Source organism: Boeremia exigua, assembly GCF_020726555.1.
Source record: "Boeremia exigua strain MPI-SDFR-AT-0100 chromosome Unknown C7974scaffold_2, whole genome shotgun sequence".
NCBI lineage: Eukaryota > Fungi > Ascomycota > Dothideomycetes > Pleosporales > Didymellaceae > Boeremia > Boeremia exigua.
Genome location: NW_025763519.1, coordinates 971,152 through 987,511, shown reverse-complemented (window position 1 = coordinate 987,511; position 16,360 = coordinate 971,152). Strand labels below are relative to the sequence as shown.

The 16,360-nt window shown below is 53.3% G+C and overlaps 9 protein-coding genes across 9 annotated transcripts; 4 read left to right on the top strand and 5 right to left on the bottom strand.

Moving 5' to 3' along the window:
* Positions 1–6: 6 nt before the first annotated feature.
* C7974DRAFT_327479 (WD40-repeat-containing domain protein) lies at positions 7–1,801 on the bottom strand. The gene is made up of 2 exons (XM_046139012.1): positions 1,285–1,801; positions 7–1,236 (listed from the first exon to the last, which is right to left on the bottom strand). The coding sequence occupies exons 1-2, from the start codon at positions 1,776–1,778 to the stop codon at positions 309–311; spliced, it is 1,422 nt and encodes a 473-aa protein (XP_046001315.1). The 5' UTR covers positions 1,779–1,801; the 3' UTR covers positions 7–308.
* Positions 1,802–1,843: 42 nt separating this feature from the next.
* C7974DRAFT_385235 (4-carboxymuconolactone decarboxylase-like protein) lies at positions 1,844–2,786 on the bottom strand. Its single transcript, XM_046140930.1, has 2 exons — positions 2,433–2,786; positions 1,844–2,382 (listed from the first exon to the last, which is right to left on the bottom strand). The coding sequence occupies exons 1-2, from the start codon at positions 2,579–2,581 to the stop codon at positions 1,950–1,952; spliced, it is 582 nt and encodes a 193-aa protein (XP_046001314.1). The 5' UTR covers positions 2,582–2,786; the 3' UTR covers positions 1,844–1,949.
* C7974DRAFT_99310 (uncharacterized protein) lies at positions 2,642–4,198 on the top strand. Its single transcript, XM_046147681.1, has one exon. The coding sequence runs from the start codon at positions 2,844–2,846 to the stop codon at positions 3,948–3,950; it is 1,107 nt and encodes a 368-aa protein (XP_046001313.1). The 5' UTR covers positions 2,642–2,843; the 3' UTR covers positions 3,951–4,198.
* Positions 4,199–5,306, top strand: C7974DRAFT_99309 (uncharacterized protein). The gene has a single exon (XM_046147680.1). It carries the CDS (start codon positions 4,447–4,449, stop codon positions 5,152–5,154), a length of 708 nt encoding a protein of 235 aa, XP_046001312.1. The 5' UTR covers positions 4,199–4,446; the 3' UTR covers positions 5,155–5,306.
* A 3-nt stretch (positions 5,307–5,309) lies between these two features.
* On the bottom strand, positions 5,310–6,059 carry C7974DRAFT_408885 (uncharacterized protein; the record flags this gene model as incomplete). The annotated part of the gene is made up of 1 exon (XM_046143359.1): positions 5,310–6,059. One exon carries the CDS (start codon positions 6,057–6,059, stop codon positions 5,310–5,312), a length of 750 nt encoding a protein of 249 aa, XP_046001311.1.
* Positions 6,060–6,298: 239 nt separating this feature from the next.
* Positions 6,299–10,816, bottom strand: C7974DRAFT_460515 (P-loop containing nucleoside triphosphate hydrolase protein). The gene is made up of 2 exons (XM_046146141.1): positions 10,287–10,816; positions 6,299–10,238 (listed from the first exon to the last, which is right to left on the bottom strand). Exons 1-2 carry the CDS (start codon positions 10,584–10,586, stop codon positions 6,393–6,395), a joined length of 4,146 nt encoding a protein of 1,381 aa, XP_046001310.1. The 5' UTR covers positions 10,587–10,816; the 3' UTR covers positions 6,299–6,392.
* Positions 10,817–11,078: 262 nt separating this feature from the next.
* C7974DRAFT_301437 (HIT-like domain-containing protein) lies at positions 11,079–12,088 on the top strand (the record flags this gene model as incomplete). Its single annotated transcript, XM_046137851.1, has 2 exons — positions 11,079–11,461; positions 11,518–12,088. The coding sequence occupies 2 exons, from the start codon at positions 11,079–11,081 to the stop codon at positions 12,086–12,088; spliced, it is 954 nt and encodes a 317-aa protein (XP_046001309.1).
* Positions 12,089–12,252: 164 nt separating this feature from the next.
* C7974DRAFT_99268 (uncharacterized protein) lies at positions 12,253–13,409 on the bottom strand. The gene is made up of 3 exons (XM_046147679.1): positions 13,285–13,409; positions 12,794–13,227; positions 12,253–12,723 (listed from the first exon to the last, which is right to left on the bottom strand). Exons 1-3 carry the CDS (start codon positions 13,351–13,353, stop codon positions 12,417–12,419), a joined length of 810 nt encoding a protein of 269 aa, XP_046001308.1. The 5' UTR covers positions 13,354–13,409; the 3' UTR covers positions 12,253–12,416.
* A 182-nt stretch (positions 13,410–13,591) lies between these two features.
* On the top strand, positions 13,592–16,224 carry C7974DRAFT_385225 (uncharacterized protein). The gene is made up of 6 exons (XM_046140929.1): positions 13,592–14,191; positions 14,238–14,381; positions 14,447–14,494; positions 14,542–14,839; positions 14,892–15,548; positions 15,617–16,224. The coding sequence occupies exons 1-6, from the start codon at positions 14,033–14,035 to the stop codon at positions 15,892–15,894; spliced, it is 1,584 nt and encodes a 527-aa protein (XP_046001307.1). The 5' UTR covers positions 13,592–14,032; the 3' UTR covers positions 15,895–16,224.
* Positions 16,225–16,360: the final 136 nt, after the last annotated feature.

The following is a 16,360-nucleotide window of genomic DNA, read 5'->3' as shown; positions in this document are numbered from 1 at the left end:
TCATCGTGATTTTGCCCACGCCTAATAGGGCAGGATAATTATTCCAGGGATGTGCTGCCCGACTATACTCAGAAGGGTCACTGTGTTACATTGCTCCAAGCGCCTCAGCACCCGTCGTAGCCTATCTGAAATGATATGCCAAACATGCAAATCATCTTGCGCTTTTCGGCATCTATGCCATCCAAGACCAATCTTACATCGTCCCCTACACTCAATACCTCTCCAAACGCCGCGCTTGGCTCTCGGCCGACCTCCGCTTGCGAGCTGCATGATGGAATATCCCCTTATCGCTCCCATTGATGTCGTGCTCATGCTGAGCCCAAGATGCTCAACCCACCCTCGGACGTCAGGGCAATCAAGCTGCCAGCATTTGCACCCCAAGCAACGTCCTTGGCGGCAACCGCCTTCCGTACTGGCTCAGACCAGCTCTTTGACGCTTTGGTATATTGCTGCACCGAGATGCTGCCCGAGCCGGCGGTTGCAAGAAATTGGCCGGTGTAATCCCACTTGACGTTCTCAACCGGGCTACCAGCCTCAAGAACCTTGAGAACGCTCTGTTTCCTGATGTCCCAGATAGAGACCTGACTCGATCCCTTCTGAGCGACCGCGAACCAAGTGCCATTCTCCGAGAAGGAGATGGCAGCGACAGGTGCGCCGGTGTCAAGCGTCAGCATGGAAGCGCCAGTCTTGACGTCGAAGATGCGGATCTTGCCGTCTGAGCTACCGACGAAGAAGAGAAGACCATCCACGTGGAAGGTACATGCTGTGATGTCGGCTTCAGTGTAGATCTGAGAGACAGTCTGGAAAGTCGAGAGATCGTAGTATGCGACACGCTTGTCTGCACTCCCCGAAGCCAGAATAGACCCACTAGGGTGCAGAGACAGCGATGTGACGGGGCCAGCGTGCGAGCCCATTTGCGCAATCTCCTTGCCATCTTCGAAGATCTTCACTGTGCCGGCAGCAGTCGCGACGACCGCGCGGGAACCCCACCAGGCGGTGGCAGTGACGGGGCTGTCAGCGTTGAGCACCTGAACCACCTTCTGCTGCGATGTCGAGTAGACACCTGCAACGCCATCTGCGCCGCCGAACAGTGCCAAATCGCCCGACTCGTCGACTACGACGGCGCTGCTTCCGGGGTAGAGAGGCTCGCTCGAGGAGGTGACGTCGAATGCGGAGACGTCCTCGCCAGTAGCCCAGCCTTCGGGCACGGGTCGCTTTCGGCGCGTGGCAAAGAGTCTGTTTCACGTTAGCAGTCTTCCTCCATGTTCAATGGGGAGCACGCACTGTTGCTGTGTCTCATCAATCTTGGCGACGAGCGCCTCGGGCAGCGCCTGGCCGTCGACCTGCATGGCGTCGCCGTTGCTGCCACCTCCACTGATGGTGACGTTCGAGAGCGCTTCCCGTGCCTCGTCTCTCTCGCGCGTCAATCGCGCGACTACGCGTGTTGCCGCATCGTTCTGGTATAGCGCGGTGCTGAGCTCCTGTCGTGTCTGCGCCAGTTGCTGCTTGAGTGTGTGTGTTTCGAGCACAATGGCGTCCCACTCGTTCTGGAAAGCGCTAAGAAGCGCGGGGATCGATGTGAGATTCGGCGGGCGGGGGTTGACGACTTGCGGCGACTTGAGCTCGATAAGATCCTCGACTGCGAGGTCTTCGCCCGTGACGGGGTCGGTGTGGTGTTCGGCGATGTGTGCCTCGATCAGGCGCTTTTCGAAGACATTGCCACTCTTTCGCGACGCGACAGGCTCCCGTGGAGCTTCTCCAGATATGGCGCAGAGCATTGTGACGGGTGGGGTTGTTGTCGCTATCAGTGATGCTCTGAGCCTTGGAGTCGTCGCGAATTCTTAGCAGAAACACGCTAGACGGATGAGGCAAGGCGTTTTCTCCGCAGTGAGATCACTCCAACTTGTATGCGCTCGATGGTCAAAGACAATTGTATTCATAAGCTGCTACTATAGCTCCCATTCCTTCTCCGGACCCTTCTGACTGTTTTTCTCTCCAACATCGAGCGCTACGAGAAACCTGCTCACGCAGTTGTACGCCGCCACCGTTGCCGTGACCTCGACGACTTCTTGCTCGCTAAAATGCTCCTTCAGTGTTGCAAATACTTCGTCAGGTACACTAATATCTAGTGTCATGGCATCTGTGTACGAGAGAACTGCTGCGTGTTTCGCGTCCTGGATTCCATCGTTGACCTGACGAGGAGGGGACTGTAGAACAGCATCCACGTGTTCCGAGGAAACGTTGTCAGCTGCCCGCAGAATTGGGCTGTGAGACTCCCATTCGTACCATGCTTTGTTTAGTACGGCAACACGAGCGATAGCTGTTTCGCGGATCGAGGTCGGCAGGGAGGTCTTGGTCCGAATGGCTCCCAGAAAGGAGTTCCTGGACACAAGTTAAGAACATCTCTTGATACTGATGATGTAAGCACCTACCATCCATCTGCAACCGGAGGAGCGTGAAGCAGTGTCCGATCCAACGCAATCAACCCCTTGGGCCCACGGCGTTCTTTAATTCGTTCGAGGACAGCCTTGTCGGCTTCTTCAGTAAACTCGGGAGGGTCAGGGATGTACGGCAGACGCATGGTGATGATACACAGGGTTTAGGAGTCTTCCAGAAAGCGACTCGAGGGCTGTTGATGATGAGACCGTTCTTAAGCATTCCGCCATCGGACTAACCCGCCATCGGACTATCCCGCCGTTGGCGTTGTCAAAGGCCGTTCACGAGCAGCTGCACCCCACACTTGCGGTTCAACCAATCACCGCACCTCGCTAAACCCTTCACCCCAAAGTGTCGAATCTTCACTGCGGCATTCTCTCCGCCTAGCCCTTCAAACATCAAGCGAAATGCCTGCGCCACAGAAATCCAGAGTTACTGGTATCAGAAATGCCAAGGGCAAGCCCTCGAGATCGAAGGTCGCGAAAGAGCAGCAGCCCAAAGTCGTTGAAGAAAAGAGCCTGGAAACGCGGATCCCGCCAGAGACACAGCAGCTCATTTTGAACATCTTCAGGAATTCGTTCAAAGAAATATTGGAAAGCGATATCCAGCCATTACTACAGGAAGTCAAAGGTCATCTGTTTGATCGCAACTTTAGCGAGGCCTTTGGGAGAGAAGATTATCTTGAGGCGTACGCTGCACGATGGAGTTCAAGTCGAGCATTGGGGTATCTGGGAGTGCTGTGGCGCATGAGAGAGTCACTAGACCTAGTTCAGACCACAAAGGAAGACGATGAAGTCGGAGAGGCTTCGCAAAAGAGCTGGAAAGTGATATGTCTTGGGGGCGGCGCAGGTGCAGAGATTGGCACGCTCGGCGCTCTCCACAGGCTACTGTCAGATGAGCAAGAGGAACGCGGAGAAGGGCAGCCGAAAAACTTCGAAGTAGTTGCTATCGATAGTGCAGCCTGGGGCAATGTTGTCGACCAGCTTGCGACGCAGATTACGATCCCACCCCCGCTGTCGAAGTATGCATCCGCTGCTGTCCAAGCTGCAAACCGCCCGCTTGCCGACCCGTCTGCATTCAAAACAGCCTTCCACCAGCACGATGTTCTGAAGATGGATACCAAGACCCTCTCCGCTGCTCTCGACGGCGCGAACCTAGTCACCTTGATGTTCACATTGAACGAGCTTTATTCGGCCTCCATATCCCTGACCCAGCAATTCCTTCTGCGGATGACCGAGACTCTTGCCCCTGGAGCTATGTTGCTTGTTGTTGATAGTCCCGGGAGCTACTCAACTGTCAGTCTCAATGGCGCTGATAAGAACTACCCAATGCAATGGCTGCTAGACCATACATTGTTAGCAGATACCTCGGGTGGGAAAGCGAAAGAGGAGGTCAGACTATGGGAGAAGGTCCAGGAAGACGATAGCCGGTGGTTCAGGCTGGATGACCGATTGGAGTACCCGATCGAGTTGGAGAATATGCGGATGCAATTGCATCTGTACCGCCGACTTTGATTCGCCAAGTCATTAGAAATCCTGCGTTCGAGGCCACTGCGCATTGGGTATAGAGTCAACGTGTTACAAGCTGTGGTTCTCAGTCGTATAATCTGGGGGACACCCATCGTCCAGGATGGCTAGTGGTGGCCCTCCAAGGGATAGGACAGCACACGGGTGGTAGACCCGTCCTTTGATCTACAAAGAAGCGGTCAACTCAGCGACGATGGAGTGTCGCCAGTCTCGCTTGGCTTTGAACAAGAGTTTGGTTCGGTCAGGTCCGGTCCAACGACGGTCCCGCGACACCTCAGAGCCTCAGGGACCACGAGAAACCTCAGGAAGGCTCTCCTGCTATTGGGCAACTCTGTGACGTTCCAGAAAAATAGTTGTTCTCACCATGCGAGCGTGGCGGGAGACAAAGCCTGTTCAGCGTCCTGATTGGCCGCCCACAAACGCCCACAACTTTAGCGGCAACCACTCTCTGTGCGACATCAGAGATTCACGACTACGCTAAGGGATGTCAGGTCTCCCTTTGCAAAGGGTCGGGGCTGTAATAGGAAAGTGGGATGGTGATATGGTTCGAAGTGTTCTTAAGACAAAGCATTGTTTACCCCTCATCGTTCACGCTACTTCTCCACCACACATCCTCGTCTTACTTTCTGCATTCGAGCATTTGCTGCATCACTTATTTTCGCAAGCTTCGCATTTTCGAAGCATTACTGTCATTTCTGTCGTCAAGCTCCCCACGCTCTTTTGGGAGTCAGCTATCATCTCTTCGCTCGTACACCACGATACAACCCAAAAACAAAACATATCTGAAGGCCTTCAACAAAGCATATACAAAATGTTTGCAGCACCAACTGTGCCTGATGCCCCAGCGGCAGTACCCAGCTCCCCCAGTGGCGACGGCTGGAGTCCTCTCGCAATCATCGGCATCGTCGCCGCTATCATGGTACTCCTCCTCTGCGTTCCCTTAATCGCAATTCTGTTAAGGCGATATGAGCGCAAACGATGCAAAGAATTGGTGAAAGACTCCGGAAGTCGAGGAAGTTCACGAGGAAGTGACGGGCTTAGTCGCCTTGAGGAGGGACAGAGCCTGAGGAGCATCCTTGTGACGAGAGAGCTTCAGAGGGTCAGCTTGAAGCTGAGTAAACCGGAGGAAGCACATGTACAGGGCAGAGGATGGAGTGATACGGAGGTACGAGGAGGTAGATGGCGCGTGTGAGCGCTATGCTTTGCCGACGCGAGAAGGACAGGATACAAATGCAGAGCCTATTGACTAGGCCGGGATGGGTAATACGATTAATGCGGACATGAACGATAGCGATTTCGATCGATGAAATTACTCAATAGATATTCGCCGTCGCGGCACTTCTACCGTTATGTGCTCTCTCCGTTCATCACTTTCCTCACCACCTCCATACAGCACGGATCCATGACCCTGCGCTCCTCCATCTCGCGCTCCTCACAAACCCATCTCACAACACTCTCGTTGTCTCCACCCCCACCCCCTACCACATTCCGCCACACACCCTCCGCCCTTTGTCCCGCCATGAGCGCCTCTTTACAACCCTCATCCTCCAAACACCCCACGATGAGCTTCATCTTTGTCTCCTCACTCACCTCCCCCTCACCAACCCATTCTTCACCCGGCAGCACACCATACTCCTCGTCCAGGCCCCTCTCGGAGAGGTTCACACACACCTCCGTGAGCCTGCTCCGCCCACGGAGCTTCCTCTTCTCCCTCATCCTTGCCTCCGAGCGCCACGTGCCGGGACTCTCGCGCGGCCGGGCCAGGACCGCGCCTTCGGCGTCGAGCACGCCGAGACTACGCAGCTGTGCGTCTGTGGGCAGTCTGCGGAGCTTTTCTGCGCGCCAGTCGTGGCTGGTCAGGTATCGCTGCAGTTTGAGGCGGGAGGTGCAGAGGCGGCGTTCTGCGCGTTGTGATGGTTTTGAGATGTGCTGCTGGTGGGAGAGGACCCCGGTCGAGGGTTGGGAGGTGACCTTTGCCGTCTTGGATTTGCGGCTGCTGCGGCGATGGGAGGCGCGCTCGCTGGAGGAGGCGCTGCGGCTGATGGCGATGTGGGAGAAGGCCAGGCGGGTGGTCGGGGAGTATCGTCCGTGAGACATTGTGGTCTGTAGTAACGAAGAAGCTGATGACGGATAGGACTGTTGTAACAAAGTGCAGTGCTGTGAGCGATCTGAAGATAGGCAAGATCCACGAGGCAATGGCGATGTATAAGTGAACAATCAAGTGCTATTGTTGATGCCAAAGAAGCGAACAATAGGGTGTCCTTGGAAGAGAATCGAAGACGATGCCGTATTGTTGTGGAGAAAGGTTAAGCAGGTGAAAGTGAAGGCCGGCACTTGAGACAGCAAAGACGCCGCACTGACATTGATCTTCAGCACGACTGTTCAATAACTATGTCATCTAGCATAACACTCGCCGATTGCAAATTGGATCTAGGCGTCTAAGCCATCCCTTTCCACCAATCTTCGCACAACCTCCACAACGTCCTTCTCTCTCTGACCCATGGCCTGACCAGGCTCCTTCACCATCTTTTGGAGAACCTGATCCAACATGCCCCTCAATCTTGAAATCAGCACACCGATCCTTGCCCATCCTCTCAGCCTTATCCACTCGTCGACTACCAATCCTCTGCCCAGCGTGTCGACCTGAATCTGTCCAGCAAACATGAGCAGACTGTATGCATTGAACGGCGTAATGTCTCTGATGAAGACCTTGCTAGTCGCCATCTTGTTGAAATAAGCCACGAAGCTAGCATTCGAAGGGAAGGTCTGGCTCGAGAAGAGTGTAGAGCTGGGGTGAACAAAAATGCGACCATTGTCTTGGTTGAAATACTTGATCTCCCTCGCCTCGGGATCTAGTTCAACGGCACCAGCGATACCGGCGGCGAACTTCTTGTCTGGGAGTTGAATACGTGCGATCTGTGGGTTGAAGGAACCGGCCACAAGGGCGCGCAGGAGGGCGTCATTGCCATTTTGGGCATTGTACGCGCCTTGCGTTGACGGGTTGTTCGATGCATAGTTGTATGGTATGAAAGAGATCTCTTTGAGGGAGGAGAGGTACTGGGAGCGGTTGGACTGTATGTCAAACATAGTCTGAAGGTTGAGCTTGTTGTCCTGACACCAGAATTTTAGATCACGGGTTGAGACGCCCTTACTACGGAACGCAGCCCATTGTTCGTATGCGCGAAGGTCGACAAGGAGGTCGCCTTGGTTGGCTGAGAATGAGGCGCGGAGACGATCGAATTCGTTCCTAGTATCTTGATCTCTTTCGCGGGGTGACATGAAAGGACTGCGAGCAGTCAATACCGACGCAATGGTGAGAGCGGCTTCAAGGCAGCCGAACGTTGCACCATAAACGAGAAGCTTGCTCAGACGTAGGTCAGCAGGAATCATAGACATATGACGACCAAGCGCGGTGAGCTCGTTGTCGGTAATGGCGCCCATCTGCGAAAGCAGTTTGACCGCACCTTCCACTGCGGTACTTTCGGGTGGCGTGAGGGCTGAGGCGAGGAAACCGGAGACGTCTTGTACACCCATAGCCTTGATAGACAGGCACATCTGCTCTAAAGGAACACGCCTGATTTCGGGTTCAGGTCGTTCCAGCATCTTAGCCTCAGCGTTGCGTGTGTATAGTTTGTAGCAGTCGCCGGCTCGTACACGACCTGCACGGCCACGACGTTGCTTGCATGCGGCTCTTGATGCCCACGTCTCAGCAAGTCGGACCATGTTGTTTTGTGGATCATAGCTCGTCTCTTTGACACGGCCAGTGTCGATGACCGCGACGATATCCTCGATCGTGATCGAAGTCTCTGCCACGTTGGTTGCTGCAATGACCTTTCTCTTGCCAGCTGGAGGCAGGGGAAAGACGCGTTTCTGGTCAGCAGGCAGAAGCGAAGCATGCAATGGTAAGGCATAAAGATTCGAAAAATTGCTCAAGGCTTGTATCGTTCGATCGATTTCCATGGTACCAGGCAAAAAGATGAGAATGCCGCCATCCTTATCTCCAAGTTGGTGATCGATGTATGCAACAGTTTCGGCGATGAGATCGTAGTTGATGCCAAACCCGATGCTTCGAAGGTTTGCGGAAAAAGACTTCTCCTGTGAGTCATCATCTTCGCCAACATAGCCCCTGAAGCCTGTGAATTGCATGACATCGTCAACGTAGAAGTCTGTCACAGGATGAGTCCGACCAGCAATCTCAACACGGCCCACTGGGCCTACTTGTTTGAAATAAGCCTCAAAGACGTCTGCGTCCAGTGTTGCGCTCATCAAGATAACCTTCAGGTCCTTTCTGGTGCGCAGTATCTGCCGAAGAAGCACAAGCAGGAAGTCGGTATCGAGGCTGCGCTCGTGCACTTCATCAACCACAACATGACTGACATCAGCAAGTGCAGCAACAACATCATCAGCGCCGCCACCGGATGTCTGGAGCCGTCGGAGAAGAACACCAGTAGTGACAAATGTGATCTTGGTCGCACCTGGCTTCTGTTTTGACTCGCCACGGATCGTATAACCGATTTCATCCCCGACTCGGCCACACCTTTCATCAGCAACACGATCGGCAAGACCGAGAGCAGAAATCCTTCGCGGCTGGGTGCAGATGATGTTTGCAACAGCACCTAATTGTCTTTGTATCAAATCATCCAAGACAAACTGCACTGACTGGGTCGATTTGCCAGAACCAGTCTCACCAGAGATGATGGTTACATTGCATCGGTTGACTGTTTGGACAATTTCATCCCTCAACCTCCAAGCTGGCAATGACTGCCGTGCATTCATCATCTTTTGCTGAGCTGGTGTGCCCTGTCTGGCTTGCCAGTCAGCAAGAACCTGTTGACTCGCAGGTGTTGCTGGCTTCCAGTCGATCGGTCTGCGACCTCTATCTTTCCTTCTCTTGTTCTGATTCTGTGGCTCTACAGAATGATCTGCTGCAGCGAGTCCAGATGAGACATCGGCCAGTCGACCTGGATTCTTGAAAATCTCCCCTGCGTTCTGCTGCACCCAATCTATAACGTCGTATATCATCGGCATTCCAATGAAGTTCTCCTCGGCGTGCAGCAACGCTTTTCTAATTATACTGAGCCGGATGTATGCGGGGATAGCAGCTTCAAAAGTGACGATAGGTGCAACAGCCGGATAAGGCCCGAAGGGTTTCCTGGCTTGCAGGATCAGGCGCTTCCCTTGTTGCTTGATGTCAAGCTCAACACGGCACATTGTGGGTGACGGACGAGAGAAAAGCTTATCGTAGATGGCCTCCAACGAAGACATCTCAGTCTCCCAGGCATCGTCTTCTGGTACCTCTTCTGGTTCTTCTGCAATGGCAAGATCCGCCAGCTCCTGCGCAATGTCCTTATCATCATCGTCCGGTCGCAGGAGACGAGCCTGAAGCAAAGCAGCGGCTCTTCTCTCATCTCCGCCTTGACTGTCGTATGCCTCTTCGCAGAGCTCGGTAGAGTAGCCGGCCGCAGCCAGGCGTTTGACTGCGCCCTCTCGTTTGAGATTAGAACTAGCCATGCTGACGCCGGCCACATAGCCTTCGGGCAAACTCCAAGAGGGCAAATCATCTTCCGGAACATGAATCAGCAGCCACTCAAGAATCTCCTCTCGGTCCTTGCAGATGTCGGCAGCCTCTTCAACGTGACTTCGGCGGAAACCAAGGTCAGTGATCTCGTCCTCTAGCCGTATCCGGGTATGTTTATCCATCTGAATGGCATTTGGGTTCCAGAGCGCGTCACGGCGGATGAGACGCTCGACCTGCTGCCTTGTTCTTTTCCCAAGCTCAACCTTCGGTACGCGTTCCCATCCTCTCATCAAGTTCTTTGCAGGTCCAGTCCACGAGCCTTCAGCGTTCGGCATAGACATGCCCGGCTTCAGGTTATGCGCTTTCTTCGCATCCTCCTGCTGCTTCTGTTTCTTTTCTCGCTCCTTCGCAGCGACTGCCTTGGCCTTTTCTCGCTCTGCAAAGCCGAAGAATGGGTCTGCTTCATACATCCAGCCTTTTCCCTCCTTCTCATCTCGTTTCTTGAGCTCTTGAAACTGCCCTTTCCACAAGTCTTTGTACGTAGGAGGCAGCATCATATGCAGGTTCTTCGCGCTTGCGACACGGAAGAGAGCGTAAGCGGCAGCGAAATTGCGCGCTTCGACAGCGGTGGGCTGATGGGCGGATTCTTCGAGCTCGGTCGGGATCTTGATTGGGGGAAGAGTCGTGACTTCCTGCGTCTTCTGGTTTTTCTTCGAGAGAACCACAGCGTATGCGAAATGCTTGTCGCCATCCTTGCGCTATGGAGGTCAGTCAAGAACGTATGATGGTATGTTGTAGTTTCCTACGATTCTGTAGTCAGGCCGGTCCCAATGCTGTTTCTGGAGGTGCTCTGAGAACAGGTTAACAGGCAGCTTGCCTGTCCAAGACGCTCCAGCAATCAGGGTCCTGGTGTCAGGCTTCTTAGGTCCCTCCTCAGCCTGCCCAGCAGTGCCCTTTCCTTTTCCCTTGTCATCATTCTGGGCCGAGCTCTCGCCTTTCTTCTTCTTTGGTTTCCCGTCGCCGAAGACAATCCAGCTATTGTCCTCTTCAGGTGGAGGTGCCTTCTTCGCAGGCTTGCCGCGCGGCGGGTGTGCGTTTTTGGGCATGGTCACGAATCTATGGTATTACTGTTATAATGTCTCCGGCTCCATAGGCAGCGAGTGGGCCAAATAAGTGGAATATGAAGATGAGGGGTCGTGTATGCGTACAAGAACACGCAAGCTAATACTGAAGTCTCAGCCGTTTGAAAAAGAAGGCGCGATCTCACTACGAGCACCTAGCACTCCAAAAATACGGTCGTTCGGTCGCGTAGCCATCTTTTTCGCATCGATCAACTCCGAAGGGGCGGTTCTCATTGAATCTAAGATTCGGAGCTAGTGAACCCTTGTCACGGCTAAACTTGCCCCACGTCATTGCTAGGTAGGCATACGTTCATGGCGATGTCGTGGAAATCGGACCAGCAACCAGTAAACGCCAATCAGAACGTATAGGTTGGATTTCGAATGCTCACAGCATCGAAAGTGATATTACGACTGTCGCGGTCTTGTCGGCCTACCGCCGCCCATATTTCTAAACATAAGCATCAGAAGAGCTACATCATGGCGAAGACCACTCAGGGCAAGAGTATTGTGCCAGAGCAGCACAGAGACCCAATAACTGCAGAAGAGATAGAAGGAACCTCACAACCTCAAGCATCGAATACAACATCCACCACAAAGCGAACCAATGCATGTACGCTTAGTACGTCTCTCCCTCATGGGTCAACCAAAGCTCATGACGCAGTCGCAGAATTAATGTCATCGAAAAAGCCTAAATCCAGCACTGAGCCAGTCGAGTTACCTGCGAAGCCTAAAATGCGAGGATTTGACCCACGCGACGGCTTGGGTATCTACATCGAGCACCCTGAGAAGAACCCTGAGGGCCTCGTCGTAGAGTACGATGACGACTTCGTAGTGATCAAAGACAAGTTTCCGAAAGCAAGGTACGCAATCCCTCTCAGAATGGTATGAGAAGAGCCAAAACATTGACCCAACGAAGCGTACACCTCCTCCTCATCCCGCGCAAACCAGAATACCACTACCAGCACCCCCTGCACTTCCTGTCCAGCAACCCCACCTTCCTCGCCGAAGTACGGAAACGAGTAGAACGCCTCAAACTCCTTGCAGCCTCAGAACTGCGCCGTAAATACGGCCACCACAGCGCCTCCGACGCTCCATACCAGGCGGCCCTCGAAGACCTCATGAGCCAGCTCGACCCACCACAAGCATCTGAGCGCGACGCTCTTCTTCCACCCGGTCGCGACTGGCTGTCCGAAATCAGAGCGGGCGCGCATACACACCCGAGCATGAACCATATGCACGTCCACATCATGAGTCGAGAGATGCATTCGCCATGTTTGAAGCACAAGAAGCACTATTTGAGCTTCCATTCGAGTTTCTTTGTCGAAGTGGATGAGTTTCCGCTCGCGGAGGGCAGTGCGAGGTTCCATCCGGGAAAGTGGCCAAACTGGGACATGAAGTGCTGGAGATGTGAGGAGAATTTCCAGAACAAGTTTGCGAAGCTGAAGGGCCACTTAGAGGAAGAGTTTGAGGCGTGGAAGAAGGAATAATCTAGACGACATTGAGGGCAAGAGAGCAAACTGTAACTATTGAATAGCGCGTTTTAGGTGATACCAGACACAATTCTTTTAATAGCGGCTCTAATATACAACATTTGTCAACTTTTGGTGTCGATATGTGGCATTTAGATTCGTCAAAAATGGTTGTTGACCAGCTATACCTGTTTCAGCAGGCTGGTGCTAGCATCATCAGCTAAATGTCCAACCAACTTGTCCGAACAGAGACCACATCGCGATAGCAGTATCCAAAGGGGCACCCTCCAATCACTGCGCTGTATGCAAGTGTCCAACCAGACAACTGTCCCGCCTCGATCAAAGTCTAAGCCTTCGGCTTGACCTTGGGGGTGCCGCTACGGACGCGCTTGGCCTCAGGGCGCTGCAGGTGAGAAGCGGGGATCCAGCTCTCGTCGTACTTTGCGCTAGAGGTGACAGCAGGGCCATCGGCACCAACAACAGCAATCTGCTCAGCGGGATCGACCTTCTTGGAGCCCTGGGATGACTTCTTGGCACGCTCGCCACCCTTGCCGCGGCCCTTCTTCTGGGGGAAGAAGGTGGTGATCCAGGTGTTGTAGATGAAGTAGACAGTTCCAGCGAAGGCGCCGAGAAGAACAAGGTAAAGGAAGATACTGTAGATGGACGTTAGTCTCTGACTTCTTGCGAGAGTGGCTGGCGCCTGTGGCACTTGAGAAAACCTACATTTGAGGATCGAAGACGCTCGTCGGTCTCTCGACGACGGTCACAGTCTCGTTGTAGGCGGCGACGGTGAAGATGGCGTTCTCAGAGTTCCTTAGAACAGCGTTGAGCTGAAGACGGAGGTCCTGTGGGTGCAGGTCCGTGGTGAAGGTATATGGCACAGTCTCCTCTGCGCCAGCAGGGATCTCGATAGAGTACTTCTGCGACGTGAGGTTGCGCACAATCTGAGACTGGCCATTGACCTCCTTGAGCAACGACCCGCCAACGATGCTCACGCCAATGGGCTTTGGCTCGTTGTTGGAGATGGACAGACGCGCTTCGGTGGCATGTCCATTGACGAGCTTGATACCAAAGATCTCAGACTGGGGGAACGAAGCCGAGATCTTGACGTTCAGATTCGGTGTCTGTGCTTCGGGCACTTCCTTGACGTTCTCAACCTGCGCGCGCCGGGGTCAGTCACTTGATGTCATGGCTCATCGCACACAGACACTTACCTCAACCGCGAAGGCATTGAGGGCTCTCAATGAGAGCAGGAGCAGGGATGAGAGTTTCCAGGCGACCATGATGGATACAGCAGACGGTGGACGGGATGGATGCACAGAGACGAGGAGTGTGGAGGGAAGCACAGCAATTCGAACGTGGCTTCTAGGAACGTCAGAGCGCAGCTCCCAGCTTGGCAGCGGTAGGGATCATCTACCCCACACCAGGACATAGGGCCAATCAGCATGCGTCTCTAGCGCGCAACGAACGCGCGACTAGTCGTCGCCAGCCTTGTGCAACGTGAACTGCATCCTGATTGTTGTTTACAGGATGCGGAAGAGGAGCGTTATCACCGCCTTTGCGGTGGGCTGCAGGTCGATGCCTGTCTGCTTCCTCCCAACAGCACTTTTCACCGCCAGTGTCAAAGCTTGCATGTGCTTGCATGGTCGTACCGTTTGAAGCAGACCCTTTTCACGGCCACTAACAGAAATTGCGAGCTCACATTCACTTCCACCGTTGACCGTTCTCTGTTTTCTGATTCCAGGAAGCCCTTCTCGGCTCAGAGTCCCGTCTCCCGGTTCCCGTCTCCCGTTCCTGTCTTTCGTCTTCTGTCACTTCATTTCTGGAAACTGCTTTCGGGACGTCACATAAATATTCGCACTTTCCCACATTTATTCCCACTCCCAACTTACAACAGAGTCCACCGCCACCACCACAACCGCACATTTGGTAGTCTCCAAGCCAGTGTCTTTCACGTCAAACATGTCGCCCGCCCCATTCCTTGCCGGCCTTGGGCACACGCCCGCGCCGGCTTCAAATGCTGTGACGCGCCCTGACACAGTAGATCCTGAGCACACGACCTTGTATCAACGCTACCAGCTCTTACAACAGTACGACAAGGACAGAAATGACTTCATAAGCGTCAGTGCAATTCAGCCAAACATTGTTCTACAGCTGATCAAGACAGGAACTGCTTATGCGCTATGAGTATCTCAGTCAACAATACCAAACCCTCGCCTCTCAAAGCATGCATAGTGTCGAAGGCGAAGTAGCTTGGAAGACCGAGAAGTCCATGTTACAAAGTGTGGTTCTGCAGTATCAGCGGGCTCTAGTAAGTCACGGTAGCAGCAAAGCGCCATCTACGCTACGCTTAAGAACTTTTACTGAACCCAGCAGTCCGAGAACCCCTTCGTCATGGTCTTGATTGATGGTGACGGCATGATTGTAAGTAGCTGCACTCAAACAAATTCTCCAAGCATTAACAATACTAGTTTCACGACGATTTTCTTCGCGACGGAGAAGCTGGCGGCCGCCGTGCCGCCTCGCAGCTTGACACAGCTGTACGCAGCTGGATCGAGAGTGAGGATAGGGATGTACCCCTCACCTCTCGTATCATCTGCCGAATTTATGCCAATGTCCGCGGCCTTGGAGACGTGTTAGTCAGGACCGGCGCAATCGAAGCAACAGAAGACTTTGAAGACTTTGTGCGAGGGTTTACTCGAGCGAAGACTATGTTTGACTTCATAGATGTTGGCGCCGGGAAAGATCGTGCAGACGAGAAGATCATCGGTAGTTACCATCCCCGTTGCTTCGAGTAACCCAGAGCTGATGCAGGCAACAGAAAACTTTAAGATCTTCTCGCAAGACTATCATTGTCGCCGACTTCTCTTCGGCTGCTCGCATGACAACGGCTACGCCCGAGTGCTTGAAGAGTGCTCAGACAAACCTGAGGTCGTAAGCAAGGTTATCCTGCTCGAAGGCGTGCCTTTCGAGAAGGAGTTGCTACCTCTCCCGTACGGTACGAAAAAGTTTTCCGACGTTTTCCGTGACTCAAAACTTGTTGTCTGGAACAATTCTTATGGCCCAAGTCAGCATCGTCGTGTCTCGGATACAGTGTCTCCATCCCGAAAGGCATACGACATCTCAACTAGGCCCCCAGGCCGTTACCCAGCATCCACGCCACAGGTTATGGACAGCCCCATTCCATCCAGGGCTACTGCCGTTGGCTTACCTCGCACACCTTCATCGTCCACGATAGCATCTGACGGGTTTGTCACTAACAAAGCCGCTCCCCTCATGAACAGCTGGGCAGCAAAGGCAGCTGCGCCTCCGCCCCCGATGTCTGTTGTACCATCATACGAGCCTGCTGACCGTAACGAGGTCATTGCACGCAACCGAGCTGGGCAGCGCATCGATCCACCTTGCAAAGATTATGACAAGACGGAAGTTGACCGCGTCAAGAAACTCAAGTTGTGCAACGTTCACTTTTTAAGACAAGGTGGGTACACCCCTCCAGTGCATCTCTATCTAATAGATTGAATACTTGATACTAAAGCCTCTTTGTAGAATGCCCATACGGTATGCAGTGTACGCATCAGCACAACTATGATCCAGCCCGCAGTGAGATTGCCACTCTCCGTCTCGTTGCGCGCATGTCGCCTTGCATCAACGGCACCGGCTGCCAAGATATCAAGTGCATCTTCGGCCATCGCTGCCCTGCTCCGCCGAATAGGGCAAAGGTTCCCAAAGGAATCAAATCCTGCATCTTCGCCGATGCATGCAAATTTCCCATTGAATTGCATGATATTGACACCAATGTCGTCAAGACGCTTGTCATTCGCTAAGGAGGTGGACGCTGGCATCTCGATGTCGTGAACAGGGTATGATGTGATCAGCGTACCAATAACTCCTTTCCTTGTATATTACAATAATCGAAGTAACACTACATTGATCTTCCAGCTGTCTTTTAAATGTCTATTGAATAGTGCAATCACTTTACGTTTTCTTCGTAGCAAAGGGAGAAAAGGGAGAAAGAACATGGATTGGTCGCCTGATCGATATTTTGCGCGGTTGTGGTGGCGTGCATGATGCAGCTCAGCCGGTCCAGCCATCACATGCTGATTTGCCTCGTGGCCTCAGAAGCAGCGGCTATCCGCATTCTCACAGCCCTCAGCCTACCCTTTTGATAACTAAATACCGTGGCGCAGCTTCATTACAATGGCATCGCAAGGAACATGGATATGGAGCCCGGAAAATAGAAATTTCTATCGCACATCTTATGACGCTGGAAGTACGACTCTGTCGCGCAAT

Excerpts from the sequence above, each read along its gene's own strand:
- C7974DRAFT_327479 (XM_046139012.1), bottom strand. The coding sequence starts at position 1,778 with ATGCTCTGCGCCATATCTGGAGAAGCTCCACGGGAGCCTGTCGCGTCG. Across the intron at positions 1,237-1,284 it reads ATTGATGAGACACAGCAACA|ACTCTTTGCCACGCGCCGAA; the intron begins GTGCGTGCTCCC and ends AACGTGAAACAG.
- C7974DRAFT_385235 (XM_046140930.1), bottom strand. The coding sequence starts at position 2,581 with ATGCGTCTGCCGTACATCCCTGACCCTCCCGAGTTTACTGAAGAAGCC. Across the intron at positions 2,383-2,432 it reads CCTCCGGTTGCAGATGGATG|GAACTCCTTTCTGGGAGCCA; the intron begins GTAGGTGCTTAC and ends ACTTGTGTCCAG.
- C7974DRAFT_99310 (XM_046147681.1), top strand. The coding sequence starts at position 2,844 with ATGCCTGCGCCACAGAAATCCAGAGTTACTGGTATCAGAAATGCCAAG.
- C7974DRAFT_99309 (XM_046147680.1), top strand. The coding sequence starts at position 4,447 with ATGTCAGGTCTCCCTTTGCAAAGGGTCGGGGCTGTAATAGGAAAGTGG.
- C7974DRAFT_460515 (XM_046146141.1), bottom strand. The coding sequence starts at position 10,586 with ATGCCCAAAAACGCACACCCGCCGCGCGGCAAGCCTGCGAAGAAGGCA. Across the intron at positions 10,239-10,286 it reads ACCGGCCTGACTACAGAATC|CGCAAGGATGGCGACAAGCA; the intron begins GTAGGAAACTAC and ends TGACCTCCATAG.
- C7974DRAFT_99268 (XM_046147679.1), bottom strand. The coding sequence starts at position 13,353 with ATGGTCGCCTGGAAACTCTCATCCCTGCTCCTGCTCTCATTGAGAGCC. Across the intron at positions 13,228-13,284 it reads TCAATGCCTTCGCGGTTGAG|GTTGAGAACGTCAAGGAAGT; the intron begins GTAAGTGTCTGT and ends CGGCGCGCGCAG. Across the intron at positions 12,724-12,793 it reads AGCGTCTTCGATCCTCAAAT|TATCTTCCTTTACCTTGTTC; the intron begins GTAGGTTTTCTC and ends GTCCATCTACAG.
- C7974DRAFT_385225 (XM_046140929.1), top strand. The coding sequence starts at position 14,033 with ATGTCGCCCGCCCCATTCCTTGCCGGCCTTGGGCACACGCCCGCGCCG. Across the intron at positions 14,192-14,237 it reads ACAGAAATGACTTCATAAGC|GAACTGCTTATGCGCTATGA; the intron begins GTCAGTGCAATT and ends TGATCAAGACAG. Across the intron at positions 14,495-14,541 it reads TTGATGGTGACGGCATGATT|TTTCACGACGATTTTCTTCG; the intron begins GTAAGTAGCTGC and ends TAACAATACTAG.